This window comes from Lolium perenne, chromosome 4 (genome assembly GCF_019359855.2).
Source record: "Lolium perenne isolate Kyuss_39 chromosome 4, Kyuss_2.0, whole genome shotgun sequence".
NCBI lineage: Eukaryota > Viridiplantae > Streptophyta > Magnoliopsida > Poales > Poaceae > Lolium > Lolium perenne.
This window is the reverse complement of record NC_067247.2, coordinates 89,665,339-89,681,042: the sequence shown is the minus strand read 5'-3', so window position 1 is coordinate 89,681,042 and position 15,704 is coordinate 89,665,339. Positions and strand designations below refer to the sequence as shown.

The 15,704-nt window shown below is 43.0% G+C and overlaps 3 protein-coding genes across 3 annotated transcripts; all 3 read left to right on the top strand.

Annotated features, from left to right (window-relative positions):
* Positions 1-7,074: 7,074 nt before the first annotated feature.
* On the top strand, positions 7,075-10,677 carry LOC127293251 (uncharacterized membrane protein At4g09580). Its single transcript, XM_051322834.2, has 4 exons — positions 7,075-7,531; positions 8,630-8,900; positions 9,030-9,200; positions 10,389-10,677. Exons 1-4 carry the CDS (start codon positions 7,269-7,271, stop codon positions 10,518-10,520), a joined length of 837 nt encoding a protein of 278 aa, XP_051178794.1. The 5' UTR covers positions 7,075-7,268; the 3' UTR covers positions 10,521-10,677.
* A 654-nt stretch (positions 10,678-11,331) lies between these two features.
* Positions 11,332-12,824, top strand: LOC127293250 (small ribosomal subunit protein uS13c). The gene is made up of 3 exons (XM_051322833.2): positions 11,332-11,495; positions 12,022-12,261; positions 12,484-12,824. The coding sequence occupies exons 1-3, from the start codon at positions 11,397-11,399 to the stop codon at positions 12,655-12,657; spliced, it is 513 nt and encodes a 170-aa protein (XP_051178793.1). The 5' UTR covers positions 11,332-11,396; the 3' UTR covers positions 12,658-12,824.
* Positions 12,825-13,481: 657 nt separating this feature from the next.
* LOC127293249 (probable plastid-lipid-associated protein 4, chloroplastic) lies at positions 13,482-15,615 on the top strand. Its single transcript, XM_051322832.1, has 5 exons — positions 13,482-14,064; positions 14,349-14,447; positions 14,953-15,027; positions 15,129-15,196; positions 15,380-15,615. The coding sequence occupies exons 1-5, from the start codon at positions 13,597-13,599 to the stop codon at positions 15,450-15,452; spliced, it is 783 nt and encodes a 260-aa protein (XP_051178792.1). The 5' UTR covers positions 13,482-13,596; the 3' UTR covers positions 15,453-15,615.
* Positions 15,616-15,704: the final 89 nt, after the last annotated feature.

The following is a 15,704-nucleotide window of genomic DNA, read 5'->3' as shown; positions in this document are numbered from 1 at the left end:
AATGTATATGACATGAGTAAACAAGTGAATCATATAGCAAAGACTTTTCATGAATAGCACTTCAAGACAAGCATCAATAAGTCTTGCATAAGAGTTAACTCATAAAGCAATAATTCAAAGTAAGGTCATTGAAGCAACACAAAAGAAGATTAAGTTTCAGCGGTTGCTTTCAACTTGTAACATGTATATCTCATGGATATTGTCAACATAGAGTAATATAATAAGTGCAATAAGCAAGTATGTAGGAATCAATGCACAGTTCACACAAGTGTTTGCTTCTTGAGGTGGAGAGAAATAGGTGAACTGACTCAACATTGAAAGTAAAAGAATGGTCCTTCATAGAGGAAAGGCATCGATTGCTATATTTGTGCTAGAGCTTTGATTTTGAAAACATGAAACAATTTTGTCAACGGTAGTAATAAAGCATATGCATCATGTAAATTATATCTTATAAGTTGCAAGCCTCATGCATAGTGTACTAATAGTGCCCGCACCTTGTCCTAATTAGCTTGGACTACCGGATCATCACAATGCACTGTTTTAACCAAGTGTCACAAAGGGGTACCTCTATGCCGCCTGTACAAAGGTCTAAGGAGAAAGCTCGCATTGGATTTCTCGCTACTGATTATTCTCAACTTAGACATCCATACCGGGACAACATAGACAACAGATAATGGACTCCTCTTTTATGCATAAGCATGTAACAACAATTAATAATTTTCTCATTTGAGAATGAGGATATATGTCCAAAACTGAAACTTCCACCATGGATCATGGCTTTAGTTAGCGGCCCAATGTTCTTCTCTAACAATATGCATGCTTAACCATAGGGTGGTAGATCTCTCTTACTTCAGACAAGACGGACATGCATAGCAACTCACATGAAATTCAACAAAGAATAGTTGATGGCGTCCCGAGTGAACATGGTTATCGCACAACAAGCAACTTAATAAGAGATAAAGTGCATAATTACATATTCAATACCACAATAGTTTTTAAGCTATTTGTCCCATGAGCTATATATTGCAAAGGTGAATGATGGAATTTTAAAGGTAGCACTCAAGCAATTTACTTTGGAATGGCGGAAAATACCATGTAGTAGGTAGGTATGGTGGACACAAATGGCATAGTGGTTGGCTCAAGTATTTTGGATGCATGAGAAGTATTCCCTCTCGATACAAGGTTTAGGCTAGCAAGGTTTATTTGAAACAAACACAAGGATGAACCGGTGCAGCAAAACTCACATAAAAGACATATTGAAAACATTATAAGACTCTACACCGTCTTCCTTGTTGTTCAAACTCAATACTAGAAATTATCTAGACCTTAGAGAAACCAAATATGCAAACCAAATTATAGCATGCTCTATGTATTTCTTCATTAATGAGTGCAAAGCATATGATGCAAGAGCTTAATCATGAGCACAACAATTGCCAAGTATCACATTACCCAAGACATTTATAGCAATTACTACATGTATCATTTTCCAATTCCAACCATATAACAATTTAACGAAGGAGAAACTTCGGCATGAATACTATGAGTAGAAACTAAGGACATACTTGTCCATATGCTACAGAGGAGCGTGTCTCTCTCCCATAAAGTGAATGCTAGGATCCATTTTATTCAAACAAAACAAAAAACAAAAACAAACCGACGCTCCAAGAAAAAGCACATAAGATGTGATGGAATAAAAATATAGTTTCAGGGGAGGAACCTGATAATGTTGTCGATGAAGAAGGGGATGCCTTGGGCATCCCCAAGCTTAGACGCTTGAGTCTTCTTAATATATGCAGGGGTGAACCACCGGGGCATGCCCAAGCTTAGAGCTTTCACTCTCCTTGATCATGTTGCATCATACTCCTCTCTTGATCCTTGAAAACTTCCTCCACACCAAACTCGAAACAACTCATTAGAGGGTTAGTGCACAATAAAAATTAACATATTCAGAGGTGACACAATCATTATTAACACTTCTGGACATTGCATAAAGCTACTGGACATTGGTGGATCAAAGAAATTCATCCAACATAGCAAAAGAGGCAATGCGAAATAAAAGGCAGAATCTGTCAAAACAGAACAGTTCGTATTGACGAATTTTAAAATGGCACTAGACTTGCTCAAATGAAAATGCTCAAATTGAATGAAAGTTGCGTACATATCTGAGGATCATGCACGTAAATTGGCTTAATTTTCTGAGCTACCTACAGGGAGGTAGACCCAGATTCGTGACAGCAAAGAAATCTGGAACTGCGCAGTAATCCAAATCTAGTACTTACTTTTCTATCAAAGACTTAACTTGGCACAACAAAACACAAAACTAAGATAAGGAGAGGTTGCTACAGTAGTAAACAACTTCCAAGACACAAAATAAAAACAAAGTACTGTAGGTAAAAACATGGGTTGTCTCCCATAAGCGCTTTTCTTTAACGCCTTTCAGCTAGGCGCAGAAAGTGTGTATCAAGTATTATCGAAGGGTGGTGCATTCTCAGCGGGGTGCGGAGTTTTCTCAACTAGGCATAGTATATTAGATACATAAGTTTTAGCATCTCCCTTTTCATTAGTCTTAGGGGTGCTACTCTCATCAAACAAATTTTCAGGAACAAGCCAAGCATAGTTATTTTCTAGTGCATCATTCATAGCTAGGAGCTTACATGGTATTGGTGCTTTGATCTCCCCACCATCATCAATATTATTAGTGTATCTTATTCTATCCATGTCCATCTTTTCAAGGAGACTAACAAAATTAGTATGAGAACCAAGCATATTAAATTTAGCAAAGACCTTTCTAGCTTCTCTTGCTAGACCACCAAATTCTCTAAGAAGGGTTTCTAAAACAAAATCTTTCTTTTCCCCTTCTTCCATATCACCAAGTGTGAGAAACATGTGTTGGATTATAGGATTAAGATTAACAAATTTAGTTTCCAACAGGCGAACTAAATGCGCAGCAGCAATTTCATAAGTAGGCGCAAGATCTACCAAGTGTCTATCCTCAAAATCTTCAATGGTACTAACATGATTGAAGAATTCTTCTATATTATTTCTCCCAACTATAGACCCACGTCCTACCGGTATGTCTTTTGTGGTAAAATTAAAAGGAAACATGATGAATCAAGTAAAGTAAATGCAAGTAACTGATTTTTTTGTGTTTTTGATATAGCAAACAAGATAGCAAATACAGTAAAACTAGCAACTAATTTTTTTGTATTTTGATTTAGTGCAGCAAACAAAGTAGTAAATAAAACTAAGCAAGACAAAAACAAAGTAAAGAGATTGAGAAGTGGAGACTCCCCTTGCAGCGTGTCTTGATCTCCCCGGCAACGGCGCCAGAAAATATGCTTGATGGCGTGTAACTCACACGTTCGTTGGGAACCCCAAGAGGAAGGTATGATGCGCACAACAGCAAGTTTTCCTCGTAAAGAAACCAAGGTTTATCGAACCAGGAGGAGCCAAGAAGCACGTTGAAGGTTGATGGCGGCGGGATGTAGTGCGGCGCAACACCAGGGATTCCGGCGCCAACGTGGAACCTGCACAACACAACCAAAGTACTTTGCCCCAACGAAACAGTGAGGTTGTTAATCTCACCGGCTTGCTGTAACAAAGGATTAACCGTATTGTGTGGAAGATGATTGTTTGCGGAAAACAGTAGAACAAGTATTGCATTAGATTGTATTTCAGTAAAGAGAATTGGACCGGGGTCCACAGTTCACTAGAGGTGTCTCTCCCATAAGACAAACAGCATGTTGGGTGAACAAATTACAGTTGGGCAATTGACAAATAAAGAGAGCATGACAATGCACATACATATCATGATGAGTATAGTGAGATTTAATTGGGCATTACGACAAAGTACATAGACCGCCATCCAACTGCATCTATGCCTAAAAAGTCCACCTTCAGGTTATCATCCGAACCCCCTCCAGTATTAAGTTGCAAAGCAACAGACAATTGCATTAAGTATGGTGCGTAATGTAATCAACAACTACACCCTTAGACATAGCATCAATGTTTTATCCCTAGTGGCAACAGCACAACACAACCTTAGAACTTTCTGTCATCGTCCTGTGTCAATGCAGCATGAACCCACTATCGAGCATAAGTACTCCCTCTTGGAGTTACAAGCATCTACTTGGCCAGAGCATCTACTAGTAACGGAAAGCATGCAAGATCATAAACAACACGTAGATATAACTTTGATAATCAACATAACAAGTATTCTTTATTCATCGGATCCCAACAAACGCAACATATAGAATTACAGATAGATGATCTTGATCATGTTAGGCAGCTCACAAGATCCGACAATGATAGCACAATGGGGAGAAGACAACCATCTAGCTACTGCTATGGACCCATAGTCCAGGGGTAGACTACTCACACATCACACCGGAGGCGACCATGGCGGCGTAGAGTCCTCCGGGAGATGATTCCCCTCTCCGGCAGGGTGCCGGAGGCGATCTCCTGGATCCCCCGAGATGGGCTCGGCGGCGGCGGCGTCTCGCAAGGTTTTCCGTATCGTGGCTCTCGGTGGGGGTTTCGTCACGGAGGCTTTAAGTAGGCGGAAGGGTAAGTCAAGAGGCGGCACGGCGGGCCCAAACCACCTGCCCGCGCGGCCAGGGGTGGGGCCGCCCCGCCCTAGGGATTGGCCACCCCGTGCCCCCTCATCGATTTGTCGTCGGACTTCTGGAAGCTTCGGGGAACAATAGGCCCCCGGGCTTTGATTTCGTCCAATTCCGAGAATATTTCCTTACTAGGATTTCTGAAACCAAAAAGCAAAAACAAAGAATCGGCACTTCGGCATCTTGTTAATAGGTTAGTTCCAGAAAATGCACGAATATGACATAAAGTGTGCATAAAACATGTAGATAACATCAATAATGTGGCATGGAACATAAGAAATTATCGATACGTCGGAGACGTATCATGTTTTCTATCACTTTAACATCAACATAATTTGGAGCAGAAAAGAGCTGTTGAATCATCACCTCTCTTTTCCAGAACAAGATAACACCACCGCTCCTACTAGTACTAGGATTAACAATTTTGAAATCCATATTTAGCCTTCTTCTCAAACAGTCAGCTGGAAAATCATCTAGATGCGTTTCTGAAAGAAAAATCACCTCGGGGTCACATTGCCTTCGGACATCCGAAAGCGCTCGAACTGTCGGGTCGTTCCCCAGCCCCTGACAGTTCATGCCTAATATCTTCATTGCGAGCGGACGGACTCCTCGCAGGAGCCCGCCGATCCTAGTGAAGGGGAGTTAGCTCCGGCCTTCTTTGAACTTCAAAAAAAAGAATTTTTGTGGAAATAGTAGAGATAATCCCACCAAATTTTAAATCTTCACTTATTTCTAAAAATATGTTTGGAACTAGAGTATCGAGCGAGTTTAATCCCTGCTTATCCCCACTTTTTTTCTAAATCTTGGTGTATTTTCTCAATCCCCAATACTCTACCCCTATTTACTGGATTGGGGATGGGGTATGTGAGGATTCGGTGACGGTAGGAAATCACTCAATACTTTGGATTATTATCTGCACTAATCAACAGGAAAACTCTCATACTACCAAACAAAACTTGAACGGGAAAGAGGGGGGGGGGGAGATGGGGTCGTACCACTGTGGACAGGAGGGGGCGGCTAGGCTATGGAGGGATGGAGCAGCCAAGGCAGGACAGCTGCGGAAATCATATGGCACAACTGGTAGGTTGCAGTTTTTTTGGACTCCCGGGGTAGGCGTTGGGGTCTAGATACGGTGGAACAGACCAAAATCAACGTCTTCACTTTGTTTGGTTGCCCACAGGACACTTGTATGCACAAGGGAGAAATCGTTAGCTAGGGATGGTTGAGCCCATCCCATACCCATACACGTCGTCCTCAATCTCACCCATCACCTGTACCCATATCCGTCAACGGGTACGAGATTTTTCCATACCCGTCACCCGACAGGATAAATGGGTAACCACGAGTTAAAATACCCGCGCTTACAACAGAACAAATTGACGAAAAGTTGTCAATAACAATATGTAACCATAATAATTTATAAAAACAACACACTATAAACATAGACACGTAATTATGAACAAGAGCATTTTATTAACAACAAGGGGCATTTTCGTAAATTGTAACACTTGCCCATAAACAACAACACAACAAGATGTAATCATGCAAAGTATATAAACTGTGGCTTCACATGATAGGAGGTGAAGGGGTCCTAAATAGGGATCTAATCCTAACTAACGTTCCACTCATTGTGGGACCGAGAAACCTAAGGTTTGGCCTAGCTACATGAACTACATGAATGTGTTATTAGGAAAAAAGTTAAGTATGTTAGAATATTACGTCGACGCATTTGTCATATTTTTGGTGTGTAAATGGGTACAAATGTATGGGTTCTACGATCACGATCCCATATATGTATCCTCTCTACTTAATGGGTATGATATTTTTCTATTACCGTACTAATGGATAATTTTTTCTCTCATACTCGTACTCCTAATGGGTCCCTGGCATTCGGTAGCTGCAGTGTTTGGTTAGCTATAATACACCATTTTACGAAAGGCTAAAGCAAGTTACTATTGTTTGGTTGCAAGATTACCCACTCATATGGTAACTTCTTCCTTTGAGATGTGAGCATACCTAGCACATATCAGACACTGATGACAGAACTATGACATAAGCAGTTCATCATAAGAGGTGGTAGACTGGTAGTGCCTAATAGCAGCTATCCTAATTACTGATGCACCACGAGCTAACAAAAAAAAAACTACAACTCGTGATGCATCACAAATTTATCATTCGAGGAGTTAGTATATATACACCATCTCCCAAAATATTACTGCACATGCATGAAGTTTTTCTTGGTGTCTAGCTAGTGGAATGGATATTACACAACCTCAGTAGGTCTTGACCGTGGAGACCCCACCTTAACATCCTAGTGAAGTCATTTACAAACCTCACTAGTCCAATCCTGCTTTCTGACTTCTGAGTGTGTGATGTAGCATTGCGGTATCAGTAGAAAAAAAGGTCACCGGACATCGAGAAACCAAACACCAACCCCAGAAAACACGACGCGACGCGGCACATAACACAACACGGCACCGTCTGCCTGCCTGCGTGCGTCACCACCACCCTCCTGCTTGTCGCCGTCCAACTTCCCCAATGAGGCCGTCCCAGAGACATGCCTCCTCTCCCCAGCACTAGCAGCAGCCCCCCCGCGACGATCTCCCACCCGCCCGCGTCGTCCCCCGCCGCCGCGCCGCCGCCGCCGCCATGCTGTTCGCGCGCCGCGACATCGAGGCCGCGGCCGCGGCCGCGGCAGCCGGCCAGGACGACCCGTCGGCGGCCAAGAGGAGCAAGCCGGACTCGCCCTCCACGGCCCGCCCCACGCTGACGCGGACCGAGGGGCTCGCCGCCGCCGCGGTGCTCGCGCTCTTCGTCGCCGGGATCTTCTGCATCTTCCTCGCCGCGCCCCGCCGCGAGTTCGGCCAGATCCTCCGCCTCCCGCGCAGCCTCGCCGACGTGCGCCTCCTCAAGTAGGCACCCGCCCCTCCTCGTTACGCTTTGACGGATCGACTGTACGTTTTTTTGGATCGCAGTTATTTCTGTCTGTGGAATGTGCTTTTTGAACCGTGCGAGTAAAGGAAGGTGTCGATTCATCCTGTCAAAGTTTGGGGGTGATTTTTCGCTGCCGATTTATATCAGTTAGACTGTGCCTTACTTTTGCAAGAATTACTAGATTGAGATTATATTGATTTGCTTTGCCATAACATACGAAGTGCATTTTAATCACGAGGAACTGAAATCATGACTTAGTCCGTGCAAGCACGAGGGTATTAGGAAATAAATAGCAAGGTAGATAGTACTAGTTTTTTCTAAGATCTTGCAGTGGCTGCAATTGGAATTGGTCCAAGTCTAAGCATTTGGTTTTCCTTTCTTCCTTTTGACATAATTTGTATCACTTAGGAATTAGGATCACCTTAGATCTTGTCATAACATTTTATTTCCTTCCATCAGCCATACCTCTGGACTGTTATGGATTGGCTTATAATCACAATCTACATTACTATTTACCATTCCGTAAAAGAATGACGGTTTCCATCCACTGCACTTGTTAAATTTTGTGCAAAACAATATTCTGAACTTTGTCACTGTAATTACTACCATACTCTAGATGAGGCAGGCGACGCCGCGTACATTGAGCTACGTGTATAGTTGCTACCGATAACATTCTTCTACAAAATAAGCTAAATGCATATATGAGTTTTCCTTCTGAAAAGGTTGACTTGCTATTTTTTATACTCATAGCAAATAGCATTATCAGGACTGAATTATTAGCTCCATTCATGTTTGTTTTTACAGGTGGTATACTATTAACCCCCCGTTCCATAATATAAGACGTTTTAGCAAACTATTTTAGTTTGCTAAAACGGCTTACGTAATGGAACAGGGTGATATTTCATAGATAGTTTGCTAAAACGGCTTACGTAATGGAACAGAGTGATATTTCATAGATGCATTATCTATGTATTATGATAAACAGTGAATAGTTCTAAAAAAAAATAAACAGTGAATATATTTTAGAATACTGGATGTCTGGATCCATATGGTGACATTCCTTCTGATTCTTGCAGGGAAAATCTTGCTGTGTATGCAAGAGATCATCAGGCAAATTTTGTATTGGGGTATTGCTCCATATACATCTTCATGCAGACATTTATGATCCCTGGAACAATATTTATGTCTTTACTTGCTGGAGCACTTTTTGGAGTGGTTAAGGGCGGCATCTTGGTCGTCTTCACTGCCACAGCTGGGGCATCATCTTGCTATTTTCTCTCCAAGTTGATTGGTAGACCTTTGGTTAGCTGGTTGTGGCCTGAAAGGCTGAGATATTTCCAGTCAGAGGTAATCTTCTGCTTTTAATAACAAACTGCTTATTCTCCATTGTTATCTTTTTCTTGAGATTCCCCCCACCCAAATGTTAAGAGTTTACCTTTTGTTTATTTCATATGACAAGCTCTTATTCTCTTGCAGATTGCAAAGAGGAAAGACAAACTGTTGAACTACATGCTTTTTCTGAGAATAACACCAACTTTGCCCAACACCTTCATAAATATGGCGTCACCTATTGTCGACATACCTTTCCATATTTTCTTTGCTGCAACACTAGTTGGACTCATCCCAGCGTCTTATATTACTGTAAAGGTAAGTATTAACACATGCAATGTGTATCATTTGAGTATTGGTTTGGAACTAAGCATAATCTCAACCGAGTTCCATGTCGTATGTAAAACAGTTTCATTACATGTTCTGTTTTTAGATATTCTTGCATTTTTATTTTCCTAGACTTTTGGGCAAATAAGTTGATGAAGTATGCCAAGGTCAAATTCTTGCATTCTTGCATTGTTTGAAGTACGCCAAGGTCAAATTCCCTCTTTATAGGAAGGCCCTGTTTTGAATAGCACTTGCACTTAACACGACCATTCCAATCTTAAATATCCCACGATTCTGTCCTTCGGAAGTTTGCTGGGTTCTTAGCTTAGTAGAAGCCGAACGGGCAAACAATCACCAAGTGGTGGCTGGGACTCTGGACATTCCAAGGAATCCGGTGGCAACTTGTTAGACTATCCATGTAATGTAAGCACTAATTTAGCACATAATCTTAGTTAGTTAGTTCTAAAGGTCTGCCTTCGCCCATTGCCAGGAAACCATCTGAGCTTTAACTTGCAGCAACTTTAGCAAACCTAGCAAACCATCAATGTAATGATGTAAGCATTAATATAGCACAGGATCTTACTTAATTAGGGCGAAAGGTCTGCCTTCGCCCATTACAAGGAAACTATTTGAGCTTTAACTTGCAGCAACTTTAGCAAACCAAGCTGTTGCTTGGATGGTTAGTGGAGGTGGTTGTACCTCCGGTTTTCGAGGAATCAAATCTCAGCTTTGGCTCGCTGTGTGTCACCAAGACGGAATATTCTTTCAGTAGTTGGTGGATGTACCAGCTGGCTGCAAGTCCAGTCTCTTTTGTAGGAGTTGTGTGAGCGCGCTTATGTGTCCACGTGTCAGTACTGGGTGTATCTAAATTCTAAAAACAAACTAGTAACAATCCATGTTTTCCTTCTAGTCCTAATATTTATATTGCCAGAGAATCTCATAACTTATGGTATCTGTATCGAGTTTTTTATTTGTCTCGTGTTGAGATATTCAGTTTTCATAACAAAACCTACTTCAAGTTTTATTTTACCGCAAGGTCCGCAACTGCATCTTTAACCTTGTACATTGATCTGGCTGTGCATTAGGGAAACCATGTTACTTCTATAAACATCTTTCACAGCTTTTGTTTGCAGCTGATGAGTTCATACTGGCTAAACAATTGTTTTTACTGTCATGCAGGCTGGGAGAGCTCTAGGCGATCTGAAGTCAGTTAGGGATTTGTATGACTTCAAGACATTAGTTGTTCTATTCCTGATTGGCTCTGTTGCTGTTGTCCCAACCATCCTGAAAAGGAAGAGAATATACGAATGATGCCTCAGAACGCATCTAAATACGGGATGAGTGTATTAGTAGATTTTTGACTTTCTTTTATTTTCTTTATATTATATATGTATACCTATGCTGTTCTAGCTGTAAAGATGTAACAACCTGAATGCCTCCCTTAATAATAGAAGACGTTATTACTGTATCTGCTTCCCCTGTTACCTGCCGTGGTATCATTATATTTCCTTAAATAAAACATGGGATAAAGGGGAAATCCACTTTGGCTTGCAGGACCAGAAAACACATTTCAAAATGTCAAAAAAAAAATTGAGAAAAATCTATGGTGTACATCTACATATCTTTTTTTTTGAGAGAGTACATCTACATATCTATGCATGCATATGAAGTTTCATGGGGAAAAAAACGATTTTCTTTTACCCGTGTGTAAAAAAGATAGTTTTTGGTGCAACAGAATAAATTTTCATACTTTTTTTTGGCATTTTTTGCCTATGACATTACATCTGTTCTTCACAAAATGTTTCAGGACATGTACATTCTAAAATGAACATACGTTTTCCATGAAAAAAAGAACATATTTTCTGAAATTTTTAAACCATTTATAATACATTTTTAAAATGGTTTAAACATTCAAAAATTCATTTTCTGTAATGACAGCATCTGCTTTGAATTTGAAATGCCAGTTATTTCCCAGGAAATGTGGAAAGCAGCCGAGCAGACAGGTCTACTAGGGCTAAAGCCCAACAACAATTCGGCCTCAAAAGGCCCGAAACTAAGTTTAAGCCCAACACCGGAGCAGCCCGCAGGTGCACCTTATCGGCTCCCACCTTGGTTCTATCCATCCTCGACAAAAAGGTTCGGGGGAGAAGCGCACACACACCTTCTGTAGGAGAGAGCACAGCAGAAATGGCGACCCTCTCCATGGTCTCCGGCCCCGTCGCCACCTCGTCCCTCCCCTTCCCCACCCGCCGCCGCGCCTCCTCCGTCTCCTTCCCCGCCCCCAAGGTCAGCATCGACTCCCACCGCCGCCCCATCCCACCTCCCTTTCCTGCATCATTGCGTTGCGCGCACAAGCTGCTCTTGGGATTGCGCGTGAAGCGAATGTATAGTTACGTTTCGGATGTTATTTCTAGCGGTCGCGGTTCGCCTCTTGCGTTTCGATGATCTTGGAGAGAAGAGGGCTAGTGCTAATCGAGTGTGCTAGGTCTAGGCGTGTAAGCCCCTTGAGTCGTCTGTCAGTGTGTAATTCAATTGGTGTGTTCGTGAGGTTGGAAGAACGGGCTCCCCGTGGTTTGCCAATTCCTGACACCATGCGATGAATTGGTGTTTATGCGTGTGTGTGTTTGGTTGTGGATTCTGAATCTCCTGTCCCGAGCGCTTTGATGTTGCAGGAAATGGTTCTTTGTTGTTCCCTTTCCTATGTCCCTTCATATGCCCTTACAGATAAAAAGAAAATGTCCCTTCATATGTTGGATATATGTCAGGTACTGTTTTGTGGTTTTGATTCCTCTGTTTATTGGGGATTTTACAGAAGGGAGGCCTTGGCCACGGTGGCCTGAAGATCGAGTGCATCCGTATCGGTGGTGTTGAGATTCCCAACCACAAGAGGGTGGAGTACTCGCTGCAGTACATCCACGGCATTGGACGGACGCGCTCCCGCCAGATCCTTCTGGACCTCAGCTTCGACAACAAGGTCACCAAGGACCTCTCCGAGGAGGAGGTCATCACCCTCCGTAAGGAGGTCACCAAGTACATGATTGAGGGAGACCTTGTAATGTCTTTGATCCCATTGCACCAATACGATTTATCCATGCTATTATACGAACAATGCTGCCTGTCATGATATTTTAGTAGAGGCTTAGAATTCACTCTCTAGGACCTTGCCTAGTTCTTTCCACATTTCTCAACTGTATCTGTCACTTTACTTTTACATTGGTACTAGCATATTCAAAAGAAAACGACATTACTGACTAGTGCCCCGGATGCTTTGCAGAAACGGTTCAACCGTGTGGCGATCGAGAGGATGAAGGAGATCAGGTGCTACAAGGGCATCCGGCACAAGCTCGGGCTCCCGGTCCGTGGCCAGAGGACGAAGAACAACTGCAGGACGCTCAAGGGAAAGAGGGCTCCAGTTGCCAAGAAGAAGTCAGCTGGATCCGAAGAATAGTGACATTGCCATGTATTTACCTTGCGTTTAGTTTTTGTGTGCACTCCATAATGGCGGCGTCACCGCTCGGTGCTCCATTGCCAAGTTTCCGTTCTGTCGTAGATGAAAATTATGTGGGATGTGGTCAGATGCTGCAAAAGTTTATAGCCATGACATCTTTTCTCTTACATGAATCATCAAGGTTGCATGTGTGTTCTGTCACGAGCCAATTTATTTTTTACCCGTTGGCATATCTGTCTGCCTGATGCAAAAGAGGTTCAACGTGCTGCTGATGGAGTAGCTCATTTAGCACCAGTGGTCTCAATCTGATCTGTTTTCAACTATCGTTGCCAGGTCGTGCTGTCCAGCCATTTCTAGAAGCTGGATAGATGAGTTTCAGTGGTAGCTCAATAATACGGCTGGCCATACATACACGGATGGTTCAGGTTTGCTTTGTTCAGCGATAGGTTCCGGTTTAGACGATGAGGATTTGTGATGGAAGCAGTTAGTCAGTTACCACTTGCAGACTCTGAAGAGTGGCAATTGGCTTGAGCTGTCACTTGTGTAGTTGGGCCAAGGAGAGTTCCTCAGCCCAAATCTTACAAGAACTGGGAGGAACCAGGGTCATGAAGCATCACCTGTATGGCTGTTGTCCTCAAAAAAAAAAAAAAAACCTGTATGGCTGTATGCGAGTCAAATCGTAATTCGTAGCTGACTGAGAGAGTCACAATGTAAGATCCATCGATCACTACTTCACTAGTTCACTACATACACGAGGGTTAGAAGCCTGAAATGAGATTTTCCTGAAATTAAACGTGGCCGACTAGGAGCTCGTGGCTCCTACTCCGCTCTGCCCGCTAGCCACTCAAAAACCGCGCGACGCGACTCCTTCGAGAATCGAGAGCAACAAGGCCGCCACGAGTGCACCTGCAGCGCACACCTGTCGTGCCGTGCCCTGCCATGGCGCTCGTCTCGCTCTCGCTCCCGTCCCCCGCCGCCTCCTCTTCCAACCGCCTCCTCGCATCGTCGCCGTCGCCGAGCAGCGGCTGCGCCGGCAGCAGGAGAGGCCTACGAGCTGCAAGCCACGGCAGCCTCACTCAAACCGCCGCGCCGGGCCGTCGGGGCGACGTGCGGTGGCGGGCGCCCGTGTCGCTGTCGTCCTTCTCCTCCTTCCTGCCGTCCTTCTTCAAGAACAACAAGGGGAAGGAGGACGAGGAGAAGGCCGCGAGGCTCAAGGAGGAGCTCCTGGCCGCCATCGCGCCGCTCGACCGCGGCGCCGAGGCCACGCAGGAGGACAAGGACCGCGTCGAGGAGATCGCCCGGCGGCTGGAGGAGGCGAGGCCGGCCAAGGAGCCGCTCAAGTCCGATCTCCTCAACGGGAAGTGGGAGCTCCTCTACACCACCTCCACCTCCATACTGCAGCCACAGGTTCGTTTTCCTTCTTATCCTAACTATAACAATGTACTGTAAGCTCCATTTTATGCGGCGCGGATTGTATATACCGAAAGCCGAGAATATCTTCTTGATGTTCCATTGTTGTTGCTGGCAATAACCAGCTACATCCATTGCTTTTCTTTTTCCGGAAAAACGATGCTTAATCTCTGCATGAAGAATTGAGCACAGCTGGACTCTTCTCCAATTAGATAAGAGCTTTTTTTAGAGGCATACTATCTTGTTGGAATGTCCAATTTTGTGTTCACTTGCTAATGCAGAGGCCAAAGTTCCTGAGGCCATATGGGACGATCTACCAAGCAATCAACACAGACACTTTAAGAGCTCAAAACATGGAGACATTGCCTTACTTTAATCAGGTAATTCCCACCAAAGCTGGCCTTCTCCCTCAAGATGTGTAATTCGTTCCATTCTTGTGTGATTCTCACCCAGGAACGATGTGCCTTATTGGCATATTGTTTGGCATGGTAGAGATCCTTTTTATGTGTTATGGTCTTAATTTTGGTATGGATAAACACTTCCCCAAATGTTGGGGATAAGGGAATGTGTTAGCTGAAACATGATTTAAGCTGGAAAAATCTTACTTGCTTTTGAGCAAAGATGTTCGTTTTCTTCTTGCATCCTTTTTTTAATGTTGCTTACTTCTTGATTTAGCGCACAAATTTAATGCAACAACGTTTAACTATATATTTGTTTATCTTATTTTTGCAAAAATATATATTTGTTCTGTAGACACATTCTGAACAACATACTCGACTTTGTTATTAGAGCTTGTTGCATTTTTGTTTAATCATACCAGTTACTACAAGTGTTGCTTCTGTGGAGCGTGGTGATGACTTGATGTGCTAATATTTGCTTCTGCAGGTTACTGCCAACTTGGTACCTCTCACTTCTAGAAGAGTTGCAGTTCAATTTGATTACTTCAAAATATTTAGTCTGGTGAGATATTTTATCTCTTAGTAACATTCTATATATTTTATTTCAGTTCCTCAGTAGCCTACTCTTAAGTTCTAATATGTACTCTACTGTTTCGTGATTAGATTCCAATCAAAGCACCAGGAAGAGGTAAAGGGGAACTAGAAATAACATATCTTGACGAAGAGCTCAGGTCAGCTTATCTCCCATTCAGAATGTTTTCTTCTGTGCATTGTCACACTTCAATTGTGCATGTAATTTGCACACTTGCAGTGCTCAAAGTGTACTATTTGGTGAAACAATGGCCCTCCTGTATGTGGTAACCAGGGATAACATTTTCACTGATGCTGCAAGAAATCTTCTACTGGATTTGCAGGGTTTCAAGAGGAGACAAGGGGAACCTGTTCGTGCTGAAGATGGCCGACCCAACGTACAGAGTTCCATTGTAATAATAGTTGATAGCTAGTAGATGCTAATGTGTACCGCTACAAGAAATCAGGTGCCAGCTATCTTGAATAGTTACCTTTTTCCGCCCCGACGCAATGTGGGACATGTACATATGAAGATTTGGGCACAGTCCGTATAACAGAAAGCACTTTTAAACTGACAGAACTTGACAAGGAAAAGGTACATCGGTCCAAATTCTACTTGGTCATTGAAGTTCAGTAAATACATTTGCATTATAAATATATTATCTGAAT